Source organism: Lemur catta, chromosome 9, assembly GCF_020740605.2.
Source record: "Lemur catta isolate mLemCat1 chromosome 9, mLemCat1.pri, whole genome shotgun sequence".
NCBI classification, from domain to species: domain Eukaryota; kingdom Metazoa; phylum Chordata; class Mammalia; order Primates; family Lemuridae; genus Lemur; species Lemur catta.
In genome coordinates, this window is record NC_059136.1 from 78,013,854 (window position 1) to 78,030,788 (window position 16,935).

Consider the following 16,935-nt stretch of genomic DNA (forward strand, 5'->3'; position numbering starts at 1 on the left):
TAAACAAACTGTTTTTTAACAATCTTAGGTAGAAATTAATTTCACTTTTTCATTTCAAAAGTAGTCTTGTCTGGGAAAAGTGAAAATTAATTCAGCAGTCCCATTAATAGTTTCAAAGTAAAACTCTCGAATTTGTGTAGATGTGATTTATTTCAGTAATGAGCACATTTGAATGAACTATGATTATTTTAGCGTTATGCTTAAATAGTCATTTGATTCTTTGAAACAGGGCTGAATGCTGGTGTGTAGCAGTTACCTGGCGAGACCGAACTTCAGCTTGTGCCAGTGTGTTAATGGAGGGGATGTTGCTGCCATCAAATGTGCTTCTTCTGGTGCTTATTCTATCACGTTCATTTTGCACAGCTAGGGGAGAAAATCACAGTATTTATCGGTCAGTCTCATACACACACACACACACACACACACACACGTATGTCAGGATGTATGAGAAAGGGTCTTTCTAAAAGACCTTGGTGGGGAAAGGAAGACTGAATATATTTTCATTCTGTCCCACTCTTAACAGTAGGAATAGTCAAGCCGGTCACTAGACCTTATAAAATATTGCTGTTTGGGATTTCATGATGGCATGCATGTTAGAAATGTTGAGTCAGCCAGTTCTACCATGCTGTACTTTTAATAGGATGGTTTTCCATTCTCTCAAAGTTAATAAAACTATGAGATAGCTAGGGAAAGAGTATTGCCTGTGAGATTGACCAGGTCAAAGATAAGAGTGTATTCACTGTCAGAAAATATGAGTCATAGATTTTGAAGCTTCTATTTTCTTTTTCCTGTAAAACACTAGCAAAAATGGAAAGTAAATTTATTTTAGTTAAGATGATTTTAAGATTGTAGTATCATGATATCTTATGAAACACCATCCTTCAGACAGTTTACAAACATTAATAAAGCAAAAGTTGCACCAGGTAGGTCTCTCCTGAGAAGATTAAAGTTTGAATATCAGCATTTCGGAAAGGTGACAAAATCCTACATATTATATAAAAAGTGTCTAAGGGAGATACGTATCTGCTTTTTTATTTCACAAAGGGAAAAAAGAATAATGTGTATTCCCAAATCTCTTATTGAAAACTACATTTTTAAATATAAGGAAAAATGAGAGGGGGAATAGTAACTTGTATTAATATTAACTCTGTCATATAGAAAATAAAATAAATCAGATATCAAATCTGAATTTCAAAACCTAGGAGGTAAAAATTATCCTCCATTAATCCCTCCCCCAAAAGAAAAGAAAAACAAGGCCTACCGGCCTTATATGATTTAAGTTAATGCTGTAATCTGTTCTGCTAGAAAGATAAGGCATTAAACTATCTTACTTGTTTTCTGCAATTATTCTTTTATTAAATAAATTGACCAATTTCTACACCAAAATCTAGCAACAGAGACCTAAAACTTTCTATTGACTCTCAACTCTGTTAAATTGGAAGATAAAATAGTGACTTTTTGCCTTTAAAAAAGAATGAGTGGTCTTTAAGCTAGAATGAATCATTAATATTTTGTTTGAAAATCATTCTTACCGGTATCTTACACTTTTTTTTTTTAACAGAAATTGTTATCAATTTTCAACCTAAGCTGACTCATTTGGTAAAGCATATGCTGAGATAAAAAAAAAAATAAGATGTTAGCTATGCTTTTATGAATTTCATTTACATGATCTTTCTTTAGAAAAATGCCAAAAGATATTGTGAACATTTCTATTCTGAGTGCTATCATTGTTTACATAAAACCATGTTTATAGTTATTTCTATCTAATTAATCTTCCTACTATTCTATGACTGTAAAGAAGAGAAATACATCAACTTTGAAATTCAAAAGTTACTTTCTAATCTATTTAAGAAAATGAATGCATTACTTCATAAAGAAGGCATAATTTCACTATTTTTAAAATAAATTGTATTTCACAAATTGTAAAACTCATAAAGAAAATGTGGGCTTGTGATTTGCTTGCACTTTTGTAGGGGCAAATATAGGTTTCAAGTGGAAATGAATGAAGACAATTGACAAAGTATGTAATTAATCCCATAAGCTGCTAAATAGAGCTTTTTATGACATTAGAAATAAGTCACTTTTGAAATAGGAAAGTATTTTTCCTTTAATTTTGTGAACTTTATTTTTTGTTGTCTTCTTTGAGACGACCAACCAAAGTAAAAATAATGCTATTTCTGTATCTTTAAAATACCGAATGACAAAGAAAAAAACTATGTTCAAGGTGAGTTTGATATATTTTATACTTCTGTAATTTATTCATTTGATTTAATTTGATTTTTAATAGTTTGTGAAATAGTTGTGAAAAATCTCTCTTTGTACATGATAGGCATGGTCTTGCTGCAAACTGACAGACCTAAATCTTGTAGCTGCTATATCCTGCCAAATGTTTAGATTGTGTTGCACACATTTGTCTCTAAATTAACCATATTTAGAATGTCAGAGAATATAATCAGATCATTTAATATGCTCAACATAAAATTAGTACGCACTAAAATAGCACATCTAGTCTACTGTCTCTGTCCCTCAATAGACTATAAAGTGGATTATTTTGTCTATTATATTCACTATTGAAACTTCAGCACCTAGAACAGTGTTTGGAAAGTAGCAGTGTTCAATAAATATTTGTTAAATTAATGAATGTATGAAAAGAAGATGTTCAGTTAATGTTCATGAAATGAGTAAAGATATCTAATTGTTATTAAGAATAAAAGTGTGTTTAAAATATATTTATAATTTCAACCTATTAATAGATTTTGCCATTTATATTTTGAACAGGACATTGGAATGTTATTTAGACAGTAAGTTTGTTGCCAGGGATAGCAGTGGTGGAGAGAATGGGCCGTAATCAAACAGTCACCTGATAAAGATTGGCTCCACCACTTACTAGCTGGATGTTCTTGGGCTAAATTCTTTACCGTAGAATCTTCATTAATATATTGAGGAAGATTAGAACTCATGGGAAAAGGTTATTGTAATTAATGAGACTGTGTGTGTATGTTTATCATTTTTCATCAATAACATTATTATTATTATTACTATTACCTTCTTTTTTCATTCCTGCTCTAAAACACTTTCTTAGTCGACAATATCTGCATTGATTCCTTTTGTCCTTGTCAACAACACATTGCCGACTGAACCTATAATATCAAACAAAGATATATTAGTTTGAAGAAAACCATTATTTATCAAAAAACCAGAAAAATGAACTTTAAATAAATATGATGAAATATGATTCAACAGAAAGAATGAGTAAGAACAATTAACTATGACCTTCTAGTCTCATGACCAGCGTGTACATGGAAGCCTCACCTCTCATGCAGTCTTTATATGGGATGCCTATCTCATTTTTGGCCAGGGTGCATAACCGTTTCTATCATGAGTCATGAAAGCCAAACCTAGCTTTAAAACTATTTGGCATATAAATTCTTGTTGCTTATTGTGAAATGATTTCAGTGTGATGGAGAATATATCAGAACTTCATTCCCATGCACTTTCACGTGTTTCTCTCTTCAGTTATTCTATTAATTTTAAGTGTACCTCATATCCAACTAAAGTTTACTCTACATGCTAAATTACATATCAAGAGGCCATTGAGAATGGTGTTGAGAGTACAGTCTCTGCACAATGAGGTATCACTTCACAACCATTAGAATGGCTGTAATTGAAAACACAGACAAACATGAGTGTTGGTGAAGATGTAGAAAAATTTTAGCTCTCATACGTTGCTGGTTAGAATATTAAATGATGCAGCTGCTTTGGAAAAAAGTCTGGAGGTTTATTGAAAAGACTGGGTCTACCCAAGGACAGTCTCAAAAAGACAGTATCTGTAGAGTTACCATATGATCTGGCAATTCCATACTAGGTCCATACTTCAGTGACATGAAAACATATGTCCACACAAAAACTTGTACCCAAATGTCCACAGCAGCATTATTCATAATAGCTAGAAAGTGGAGACAGCCCAAATGCCTATCAACTGATGAAAAGATAAACAGAATGTGATACCCACATAATGAAATATTATTGTCAATAAATAGAAATGAAATACCGATAAATGCTACAATATGGATGAACTTTGAGAATACTATTCTACTCTAAATGAAGGAAGTCAGACACCAAAGGCCACATATTGCATGATTTTATTTACGTGAAATATCCAGAAAAGGCAAATCTATACAAACAAAAAGTAGATTCTCAGTTGCTTCACATTGTTGGGAAAGGAGTTGGGGGGAAATAGGAAGTAACTGTTTAAGGTTTTTTTGTAGGGTGATAAAAATATTCTAAATTAATTGTACTGATGGTTGCACAACTCTGTGAATACACTAAAAAACTGAATGTACACCTAAACAAAGAGTGCAATCTCTGAACTTAGATCTGAGCTTGATTCCCAGATCCACCATTCATTCTCAGTAGAACTTGGGGATGTTAAATAACATTAATAATGAGGACTTGCTGCAATGGTTGTTGTGTGAATGCACTTTAAACATTTTGGGGTATTTAGGAATATAGTAAACAATGACATTTCTTTAGAATTCTGGCATAAAATTACTCATATGTACTGATATGTCCCTGATTAGTTTTAGTTAATTATTAATTATAAGAATAAAGAAATATATTTTGTGACCTAGCAAAATATTGCTTCTAAAAAATATGGGTGCCCACTTAAATAGAATGAGAAGAAGTAAGCCTCCTGTAAATAAATTGAGCTAGAAGAGGAGTATGCTTTTGGCGTGAGAAAAAAGGCATTGTTCATTTGTGAATGCATGGCCAAGGAGACTCAGGAGAGGGGACCAGATTACCAAGAAAAATAACTAAGGAAAATGAATTCAATTAACATTAAAATAATAACAAAAATTGAATAAACATATTATTCAGCACCTTCAGTGTACAAGATCCTGGTGTAGGGATTAAATAGGTAGAATACTACCTGTCTCCTCCATTAAAGGACATTACAATTTGATAGAGCACATATACAAATTTAAAAATAGTCATTATAAAAAGTATAATGTGAAAAGTATTGAAACAGTAATTAAAAGTGTTTTGGGAGGGAAAGCCCAACTTCTGTGTGATGGAGCAGTTAGAGTGGAAATGCAATTTGTAAAGATAAGGAAATGGATAAATTTGAGACCAGAAAAACCTGAGCTTAAAAAAACCTTGATGCTCCTAAACTTGCATCAATATAATAACTATTTTCCAAATGGAAAATCATACCATTTGCTTAATACCAAAATATATATTTAAAAAAGCTAGGTTGGCAGCAGCATTCATGATGGTGCAAGGAGGTAAATAGCACATGTTGCTAGAACATTTTTTTTAACTTCTAAAAGCTGCTGTGGGAGCACTGGTTTTCAACTCCTCCTATGCAGAAGAGTGGCAATGCTGATAGCAAATATTCTCTGATTCTGACAAATTATTGCATTTAGTTCTTTGAATCGCCTTTTTTTAATTCCAGAAAGCTCTGTTTGCATGTTATTTTGTATTCATTTTAGTTGCTACTTGGTAGGAGCACTCAGTATGTAATGCTATCACAGAGAAAATAACTTTTAATGAAGAAAATTGATCTATTTTTTACCTCTAGAGTTTTGATGTCTATGAAAGCAACACTCATCTATAAACTCTTTTTTGTTTACCAAGAAGTTTTAAAGTGGGTGATTTACATTTCTTTTAACCTACTTCAAACTATCCTGGAAAAATTGTTAGAGAACACTAGGTAGATATTTGGGGAGTTATATATTAACTTTTATTACACCCTGAGAAATCAAATGACAAGGTTTTGAGAGAGTTAACTTCTCAAATGTCCAACTTGTTCTTAAAACATAATCTTACACATACTTTTCATTGATAAAGAAAACACAGATTTTTTTTGTTAAAACCAGTGATTTTTGTGAATAGCCTGTATTCCAGTTAGATGTAATCTTCATTCAAGAACTGTCATACTGAGCAATTGAGGTTCAATATTTATACTTAAATTGTGCTATGATGTTGACTAGACATTAATTTAAAAAAAAAAACACCTACTAGAAATGTGTGACATAAAATAGCTAAAAAAACTTTAGACAAAACATTTAAATTCAATGGCAAAAAATGTGGCAGGAGAAATACATTTTTAATTTTAGGACTGAAAATTGAATTTCACTCATTGACATCAACAATCTGCCAAAATCATCTGTAGTTTTACAATTTAGTTTTAAAAGACTCAGGATGTAGTGGCGCTAAAAAAAGAAATCAACATGCAGAAAAATAGACTTATTGTAAAACCATTTAAATTCAGATTTTAAAATGTTTAGAAGTATATGAACATGTGGTAAAACAATAAAGAAACACAAGGAAAACATCAACACCAAATCCCTGATGGTAGTTACCTCTAGGAGGCAAGGAAGAAAGAGAAAATGACAGGGGAGGTGTCTACTACGGCTTCAACTATATTGATCTAAGGTGGGTGGTAGGCAGGTGGATTTTTTATATACCTTTTATAAGTCTCCAATGTTTCATAAAAAAGAACCACTTATGTGAATACAACCTGCATATATACCCACACATCCTCATTTGTATTGCAGCTAGGAGATTTTGTTCATTGAGTTACAGATAAAGTCTCTGAATGTTCTTTCCTTACTCCTTGCATGCCATTTTGAAACACCTCTAAAGATAACTTTCCCAAAAGTAGCCTTTCAGAGTACCTGCAGGAATAAACATGACTCTTGCGTATGCTGCGTCTGAAGAAGCCCTTGCACCCGTCACAGCTCGAGGCCCCATAGTGTTTTCCTGTTGCTCTGTCCCCACATATAGCACATAGACAGTTGACCCCATTGTCTGTGGTATTCATACTTGTCGTCTCTGGGGCAGAACTCTCTGTGAAAGAGAAAGGAAGAGTAGAGTTAGAGTTAGCACTGAGTGCTTCCTGATTAAATTGTCCTACCAATTATTTACAGCTTGAAACAGCCCATTCCTAGACTTCTTGGAGACCTCACACCATTGCTTTCCTTTTAGCCACTGGCTGCTTTCATTCCAAGCTCCCCTTTCATATTTATGAGTATTTAACTTTAGCACATCATCAGGCTCAGGCCCCCAACTGTACTCTTTCCCAAGGGAAGTTCATCCAGTCCCATGACATTAAATATCATCTGTATGATGATAAATCCAGTATTTTGCCTCTAGCCTTGATGTCTCCCATGGGAATCAGTCTGAAATGACCAAGTACCTATTGAAGAACTTCACTTTGAAATCTAATAAGAGTTGCAAATTCACGTATCATAAACAGAACTCTTTGATTTTTTCCCCTAGTACTTGTTCTTCCCTCAGCCTCCCCTACATCAGTCAATGGTCCCATCCAGTGCCCAGGGCCAATAACCTGGAAGCCTTCCTTGTATTCTCACTTTTGTCCTTCATTTCCAATCTGTGAGTTAGTCCACATTTCAAATACATATTTAATATGTATTTAACCCTTTCACCATGAACACCCTTATTCGGTTGACCATAATGTTCCCCCTGAATAACTGCAATAGCCTCCTCTCTAATTTCTTTACTTCCACCTTTGCTCCCCTATTGTTTATTACCTCAAAGTTACCAAAGTGATCTTGGTATAAGAAATTCACATCATGTCACCCTTCTGCATCCAACCCCGCCACGACTTGCCACTGGATACAGAATAAAGTCTACACACCTTACTACGGCCTGTAAACCCCTGCATGATGAAGCTCTCCCCACCCCTCCGTCTCTCTGATCCCTGTATCTGGTGCCACTTTTCAACCAGTTCACTGTTCTCCAGCAATACTGTTTTTTTTCTCCATCGAAGCCTGTTTACATCTCAGCACTTGTACACTGGCTATTCCTTTTGCCTGAGGAAGCTTCTTCTCCAAATTTTTCTTTGAGCTAGCTATCAGGTTTCCCTTCAATCTCAAATTTTGTATGAAACTTTCTCTGAACACACATCTAAAAAAGTCACCTCTCATCTGCCCCTCAAGTAGAACCTAGAGCCCTACTTATTTTAATAACTTCATTACATAAAATTATATTATTATTGGATTGCTCATTTATTACCCATCTTTACACACAGAATATAAACTTCATGATGTCAGAGAATTTATCTGCTTTATTTACTCCCTCTCTTTTCCAGCTCTTAGAATTTTGTCCAGCAAATAGTGGACATCTAATAGATAGTTATGAAGGAAGGGTCATTGAAAAAAAACTACATACTTATACTAAATAAATACTTCTTCAATGAGTTAATACTATTGATTACGCCTTAAAAATTTGCATGTTCTCTAAAGATATTGAATATACAACAAAATATATTAAAATTCAATTATCATATAGTTGTATAAGGATATAAATGTAACTCATTATTATATCTCCAATAGAACAAAAGAAGAAAACTAAAGGTTGTCATGTTCCGATTACATTATGTAATGTTACTTATATTCTATTTACTAACACTTCTGAGTAGACAAATATTGTTACATATAGTTTCACAAATTTGGAATAAAAGTTTAATGACAAAATGTGTAAGGTTAGTCATGTGGCATTATAGAATTTAGATGCTACAAATTTTTATTTGGGTAACATTAACAAAATAGATATTAGCAATATGGATAGTAGAGGTGTTGGGAATTGATTGTTTTCTGGGAAATTAGATGGAAATATGAACAATTCAACTGTTGCTTCAAGTTAAATGCCATAATGACATAATATTGACAGCACCATTACAGGCAAACAAGTTAAACACTTTGGAAATAGCCATACCAAGTAGTTGTTTTAGTATATTTTGGTAAATACTTTTAAGTATTTGTGGTAAATCTGCCCCTACCATTTATTAATCATGAGTCTTTCTTTTTAAAGCCATGATTACAATGAAATAAATATTAAATATCTCTAGTCAAACTAGACATAAGGAATCAACATAGTGACTTCCTATTGCACTACAGGTTCATTTTAACTCTGTGCTAAAATTTCAGAATTCATCTTTTAGCAATTTTTAAAATCTCCCCACTAATAAGCTATTGTTTATTGGAGATATAACAAGAACATCAATCATACAAACTCTACAGTACAGGAGAATACTAAGATGTCCTCAGTATAAGACACATTCTCAACTAAACACAGACACACACACACACACACATTTTCCAAAGCATATATAATTACTATATGTTAGAAGTTCTAACACTTATATTTGGGGCAAGATTTTTACTTAGAAAAAAAATCTAAATTCAAAGTCAATAGTAAACTGTATTACATAAAGATACAAAACCTGAACAACTCATGTCTTATTTAAAGTTAAAATGTTACAGTAGATAAATACCAAGAGCGTTGTGAGGCTAAACATTAGCCTGTCAAGTGAGGTTATAATATAAACCTTATTTCCTTTCATATTTATGTTCAGTGCAAAAACTCCATAGTAGTTTTAAATGCCAGTTTTTCATGAGCAGCAACTGCAAACTGGACTAATGAAAGGAGTAGGCAATCAAGAAAACTCCCTAGTGTTCTATAGAAACTTTGTTCCATAAGTCATTTTAAATCTTGCATAGAAAATATACTTTCACAGCCAATCTGCCAATATTACTTATTCCTGTGATTTACAGCAAATAAAATGACTGCTGAAACTACTCCTTTTACTTCCCTACCTGGCCCATGACAGAATTCTGAGGTTACTTTATAACACAAAACCAGGCTTTTTCTATCGCTGACATAAAATATCTGTAGCACTGTTAATTTAAATTTTATGATGAAGCGCGAAAGGCTCAGATTTGTGGCCTTAGAAAGCAAGCCCTGAATTCTTTAGCAATAAAACTAGGAGCCACCACCACCTTGGGAAGCTCAGTTTTACTTCTCCCATTATACTTAATTTTCTCTACATCTATAAGCAGATGAGAACTCACCATTTGAATTATACAGAATCTGCATGGTTTCAAACTCCAAAGTTGTATAAGTTGGGTCCAAAACTTCACTGTAATTTGCCATGTCCATTTCCAGTATTGGTTCCGATACCCTCATCATTGATTTAGAAACACACATACAAGTCACACCACAAGCCCAGAGTTTGTGATGACTGTTTTGCTTTCAATCTCTGAGTGACAATCCAAAGTTAACTGTAACTGAGTGACTTAAGTGCTGCAGTGGGAGGGGCTGTAAAACTGTAACCTTCCTCAGCAGGCCATATTCTGCTTATTTCTTCTTGTTTTATGACATACGAAAGCAATTCCTTGTGATAATCTTGGAATGCTTCATAGAATCACCTTATCTAAAGTGCTTAGTGGACTAAAATGATTTCTTAAATTGGTTTTCCAGTAGACAATAAGTGATGTCATTAGGAGAAGGATTAAAAATGGAACAGAGAACCTCTCAGGTTTTAAACTGTAATTATAATGTCAGGTATCCCACTGAAGGGGCTGAAGTCACATACCAGATATTCTGAAGAATAGGACTCAGTTTACCATGATAAATTTGATAAGTCAAGACTATAAGTTAACACTGAACACTTACCATAAGCATTTAACAATTTCAAGTTTTCTTATATGTACAACGAAGCTACTTTTGTTTACTTCGAAATAAAATAAATTTATAATTTGGAATGTGGGGATTTATGATATATTCTAGTAACACCCTGGGTATCACCCTAATATGGCCTGTATCATATTCTTTTTAACTATTAATTTATGGGTCTGTATTCCTTCCATGTATGTAAACTTTTCAAGGACAGAACAGGTAGAGTTGCTAGCATATCCTAGGCATTCAATTAATAATTATTACATGAATAAAGTTTCATTTATTTTGACTGCTGATGTCTATTACTTTCTAGGCATTAAACTGAGATAAAATTATCCCTAATATGTGTAGATCTAAACACCCTAGGATCATCAACCATCATCTATAGAGCACAGTATATCTTTTATATGTATTAATATTAATATATATGATGACAAACATTTAGAGTTTGGGAATATTTAGATGATAATATTCAATGAGTATATTTTACTTCTGAGAATATGTTTATTGATTTTATCTTCCAAGAAAATTCCAGCCCCACTTACATTAAAAATTCAGAAGTTCATTTTCCACATTTTTTAAAGATAATAGCAAAGCAATATTTCTTAATCAATTTCTTAATACCATAAAACTTGTGAATACTCTGTCTTAGAAATTATTGTATTTTCCACCTGGGAAAGTGGGCCTCTTAAAATACTTTAAATACTTTACTTGACAAATTGTAAAAAAAAATAGCAGAGTCATTTTGGCACCCAGATTTCCTAAATCAAACAGTGCTCATTGCACTAGTCCTCTTGCCCTCATATTCTGTAGACTCAATTGTGAGGATAATATTTTGGGATAAATTTTCTTTCTTGACTGATTTTCTTTAACAAAAGGCTAACAAAGTTATTCAGTTTTGGAGAAGTAGACAGCAAGTAAATTCTGTGGTTTTCATTTGCATAAAGTCGTTCTCATTTGAACTGAAGCAACAAAGATGTGTTTTCTATGGGAAACAAAGGGGTGAATTGTGCGTAGCCCACAGTCCTCATCTATCCGGTAACTAACTAATGCTAAGGGATGTCAACGATGAGAGTATCCCAACAGAAGGAAAAACAGAAAAGAAAAAGACAGGGAACTGTTCATTTATAGGTCTGCAAAACACTAAAAGAAACGTGGATATAGTGCAGGAGAACAATGCTGTCATGGTTTTACTGTTCTACCCCACTTTGTTCAGCAGCTGACATCACTATTCAATCAGGGCCTTTTGCTCTAAGGTGAAAAGGGGCTACAGATTCATCTCAGCACAGAGCTTCAAGTTGCCATTAGCAATTAATCAGAGCTGGCTTTCAAGATGAAACCTGTTTCCTGTCCAGGTTACTGTGAATTATTTTGTTCATTTTACAGAAAAAGGACTTGAGAATTCCAGAAGATATGGTAGATTCAAATAGCAGGCATGTCTCCTCAAGTGGGCAGTTAGTCTTCCTAATGATATTCAGATGTGGAAACACCCACAGAATTCAATCAGCCTCAGACTAGCAAAGGAATGATTCTCTAGCTTTTTTTCAAAGAGATCACAAAGTACAGTGGGAGCCCTCTTTTCTTAAATTCTAGGACTTATAATTTACTGAACTGATTAAGCAAATACAATAAAACAGAGAATCATAAAAATGGTATATGCTTACTTAATAGCTTATTTGACTTAAGTAGATATAAATACTACTGTTTTGTTGTAAAACCAAGACCTTTTCTTTGAGCAAGAACTCCCAGATTGGGATAGTTTACTAATTTTTTTTTACATAAACCTCATTCACTGGCTTTGATTTCTAGTATTTTTTTTAATGGAGAAAAAAGTCAAAGCTGCCTATAAAGTGATCTGAATGCAGAAGCATTCTAGAATTTTATAATTTTTCAAAATATTTTATATATTTTAGTTGACTTGCTTTTGTCTACTTCCAATGTATTCCCCTTGGTTTTTATAGGAGAGAAAAAAATAAACTCTTTTTAACACTTATGCTGCATTAGATTGCACAATATTTAACTAAATTGTGAAATGAAATAACAAGAACAAATGGCAATAACATGCTAGATAACAAATCCAAGTGACTTTTAATAGGTGTATAAAGTTGGTGAGATGTGCCTACCCTGGAAACTAATTAGTATGATCCACAAAGGAAACTGAGAACCTGAGTTAGTCCTAGGAGTTGGCTAAATGGAGATTAGAGTTTCTCTTGTATTGATTTTAACTTGAGATAACTTGTATCTATAAATTAACTTATATTCCTCTTTATGGCCAATCCATCCTCTCTACTTCTGAAACCAATTCAATTATATTCAGAATATTTTTATTTGTTTTAATAGAAGAAGAAAATGAAGAGGATAGAAAGAGGAAGAAAAGAAAGAGAGGGGGTGAAAAAAAAGAAAACACGTCACATTGAAAAAAATTTGAGTTATAGTTAATTTTGGACTTTTAGTTATGCATCATAATCAAAGCAAGTAGCAAGTCTTTAGCATTCCTTGTGTTTTCCATTAAGTAGTGAGTGTGGGACAGGCGTGGTGGCTCACGCCTGTAATCCTAGCACTCTGGGAAGCTGAGGCAGGTGGATCATTTGAGCTTAGGAGTTCAAGACCCGCCTGAGCAAGAGCGAGATCCCGTCTCTACTAAAAAAAATAGAAAGAAATTGTATGGACAACTAAAAATATTAATAGAAAAATTAGCCGGGCATGGTGGCACAAGCCTGTAGTCCCAGCTACTCTGGAGCCTGAGGCAGTAGGATTGCTCGAGCCCAGGAGTTTGAGGTTGCTGTGAGCTAGGCTGATGCCAGGGTACTCTAGCCTGAGCAACAGAGTGAGACTCTGTCTCAAAAAAAAAAAAAAAAAAAATAGTGTGGAGTTTTCACAATTCAGGAAATATGTCTCTGGCACAGTTGAACAAAATAAAATTATAAAATTAAATTGCATAAACCTTGGATACATGAAACAGTTGTGGTGGGGTTTTTTATGTTATTTATTTATTTTTGAGACAGAGTCTCACTCTGTTGCCCAGGCTAGAGTGCCGTAGTGTCAGGCTAGCTCACAGCAACCTCAAACTCCTGGGCTCAAGCAATCCTCCTGCCTCAGCCTCCCAAGTAGCTGGGACTACATGCATGTGCCACCATGCCTGGCTAATTTTTTCTATATATATTTTTAGTTGTCCAGCTAATTTCTTTCCATTTTTAGTAAAGATGGGGTCTCGCTCTTGCTGAGGCTGGTCTCGAACTCCTGAGCTCAAATGATTCACCTGCCTCGGCCTTCCAGAGTGCTAGGATTACAGGTGTGAGCCACCTCGTCTGGCCTATGGTGTCTGCTTATATACTTCTGCATTAAAATTCAGTTATTTTCAGGAAGGGGACAGATAGATATCAGCCTTTCATTATAGCTTCAAGTACTTCTGATGGGTAAACTCATTAAAGCTACATTAGATTAAGAGTTTAAGTAGTAAAAAGAAACACTATATTAATTTTATGCCCAGGTGATATAGAAACAATTATCCTTAAATAAACGGAACATATGTTACTAATCCCTACATTCAGCATAAATTTATGAATACTTTTACGTTTACTTCTAAAGGTTTAATTGGGAAAAACATCAAAAATACATGCTAATACTTAAAATAATAATTTATAATAAGTAGTACACATTTTCTAAAGTAAAATATATAAAATAATCTTTATCCAAAAACATAAATATATGAGATAAACTATGATCTGCTAAAAATCTCTTAACAGACATCACTTGCCAGCATGTCTTCTCTAAGCTGAACAAAATATTGCTGTTATTTAGTGTAATCTCATGTTTTGTAGGCTAAGATGTACAATTTTAGCCTTACTCAGATCAAATACTCCAGAGAGAATGATAACATTATTTGTAGATAAAAGGTAAATTTTTAAAGTACAACTAATGATCTTGAAAAATGTTTCTCTCAGAACAATCGTTCTCTAAACTGGAATGTGAAATATGATATTTAAATTTCTTTAGAGCAACATAACAAGAAAACAGCATAGTGTTTAAAGAAGACAACAACTCAATTCACTATTGATTATTCAAGGTAATAGCAGAAACATTTCTATCTTATCTGTAAGACTATTAAGCTTGTTAAATTGTGCTATACTATATATTTGATTTAATCATTCCTTCATAGCGTGATTTAAAATAGAAAACAGGCTAATAAAAATCAAGGTTATTTTCGTAAAAGAATTTTCATGAAAATAATTTGGAATGCTAATACCGATATAAAAACATCTTATTTTAAAGCATAGTTAATAAAATTTGTCCTCTAAACTTATTCCTTTGAGATTATTTCATTACCAAAAGTACTGTGTATTAATTCCAAAAGCATATCTGTAGTTTTTGTTTCCATATTCCATTTTTCAAGTATGAAGATTATATAAATATGATTATTAAAAGCTAAATGAAGGAGAGTGACAATCCAAATCAACCTAGTGTATTTTTCAGTATAAACAAGAAACCATTAAGTGAAGAACTCTACCTAACAAAATGATTTATAAATTCAAAGCAAAGCCACCTTCCGTTTCTCAAAAAATATCTCAATTAAAAATAAAATAAAACATTGCATTTCCTTGCCCTAACCTAACCATCATTTCTCTTTTGAAATAGAAATCTTGTCTTTTATTCTTCCTAATTTTGATGAGAAAACAAGTAACTTAAAAAATTACAAGCAAAGGTAGACATTTAATTCTTCAAAACAAGTCACTATCACTGACATTTAAAGAAGTTTGAAATTGCCTGAAATGATGGATTCTATTTTCAAAGAGTTTCATAAATCTCTTAGTAAAGTCCATATTATATATAATTTTATATAAATAAAAATAATTTTTTTCTTATCTTTTTTTCCTTGTTCTTCAATCTGGATCTATGGAATTGCCAGCAGAATCACATTAACTCATTAAGAAATTTAAACCAAAATCAGTCCCAACATTAAAAAATTTCCATTTTTAATACTATTTCTGAACATACTTCTGTTCTAGAATTGGTGAAAATTTAAATTTAAACTGAATTTCTATGACTTTGCTTACACAGTTTTATAACTCTCCCTTAAAGAATTATAGTTACTCCATAGCTCATTTCTCAATTCATATTTTTTTCAATTCATAAAACTCATCCAAGGAACCAATTTTAAATCCTTATCACATACTAGCAGAAAATGTCATTTGATAATAAAATTTAAATAAAGTGAACAGAGATACACAAGCACCTTGTGAAATAGCTGAACTAATTTAGAAAGATGCTACTATTCTTTCTAATATTTATTATTTACTTTAACTATTCGTATTTATTTTATTTGCTGATTAACACAGTAGATTATTATTTAGAACTACTTATACAAATAAATGTAAAATCCAAAACTAAAGAAAAGTAAAAACTGCATCCTAATTAAATCAGTTACTGTTAGGGTAGACAAAATGAGGACTGCACAGCTGAGAGCTAAATGTAACCAAGAAAATAATCCGAGCAAAAGCTTAGAGGTAATATAAGAAATCTGCATATATTAAACCTACCTTCAAGGTCAGTTGCCTTGTGATTCAAAACAGACTCTCCTTTCAAAAGATAAGGAGCCGATTTGTACTAAATTATTAACTGAAATATAGATTATACTGGTAAGAAAAATAAAAAAGTGTGGATATAAGGAGCATATTAGGATTTGACAGTCACTATTTCTGCATTTCCTTTTTACAATGGGTATTATCATTGTTGCTAGTGCAAACTCAGCAAAACTAGTCAGAGTATTTAAGATTGTGGTGGCATTTTGATACCAAAGTTGCTGCATTATGCAAAATGAAGGGAAGGAAGTTATCAGTTTGGGCCAGTACCTATTTCCAATATGTTCTGAAAAGGTATAATGTTTAAGAAAAATAGCAGCAGTTTTGCTATGCTGAGTACAATTTAGACTCAAACATTTTAAACAGATATACTGTAATGAACATAAACTTTAGCATCTGGAAGACAAATAAATAAATAAACACCTAAATAACAGTTAAAGTTTCTCCATTTAAAAATGTAATAATAGATCATATGTACACTCATTCAGTCACATATTGCTTAACATTCCTCCTTGAAGCTTTTTTAGACATATAGGGAGGACAACATTTTAATATGATACTTGATTTGGATAAAAATAAACAATATTTGCATCTCCATTTAATAAAGGTATATGGTGGGCACAACTGAAATGATAAATATTTCCTTTTGATAAACAGTTTTTCAAAAACAGTATTGATTGGGTTTTTGACAATATTGTAATGAAATATAGGACATGATTAAAATAATATTGATAGTAAATATATGAATATAAGACGAACTAAACATCATGGGTAAAGCTGTAGCTTTTGTAACACAAGCCAGCATCACTCTCAGGTAAGTAATTTGGAATTGCTTATTGCCTAACTTACATATTCGACCAGTGATTCACAA

The 16,935-nt window shown here is 32.7% G+C and overlaps 1 protein-coding gene across 1 annotated transcript in view; it reads right to left on the minus strand.

The window, feature by feature from the left end:
- Nucleotides 1-16,935, minus strand: part of HNF4G (hepatocyte nuclear factor 4 gamma) — a 59,217-nt gene that overhangs the window by 14,608 nt on the left and 27,674 nt on the right. Inside the window, exons 2-4 of the mRNA XM_045561940.1 lie at nt 6,681-6,852; nt 3,046-3,140; nt 257-363 (exon numbers count right to left, since the gene is read on the minus strand). Of these exons, the coding sequence (XP_045417896.1) occupies nt 257-363; nt 3,046-3,140; nt 6,681-6,826 (348 nt within the window). The 5' untranslated portion in view covers nt 6,827-6,852. The remainder of the gene's footprint in view (nt 1-256; nt 364-3,045; nt 3,141-6,680; nt 6,853-16,935) is intronic.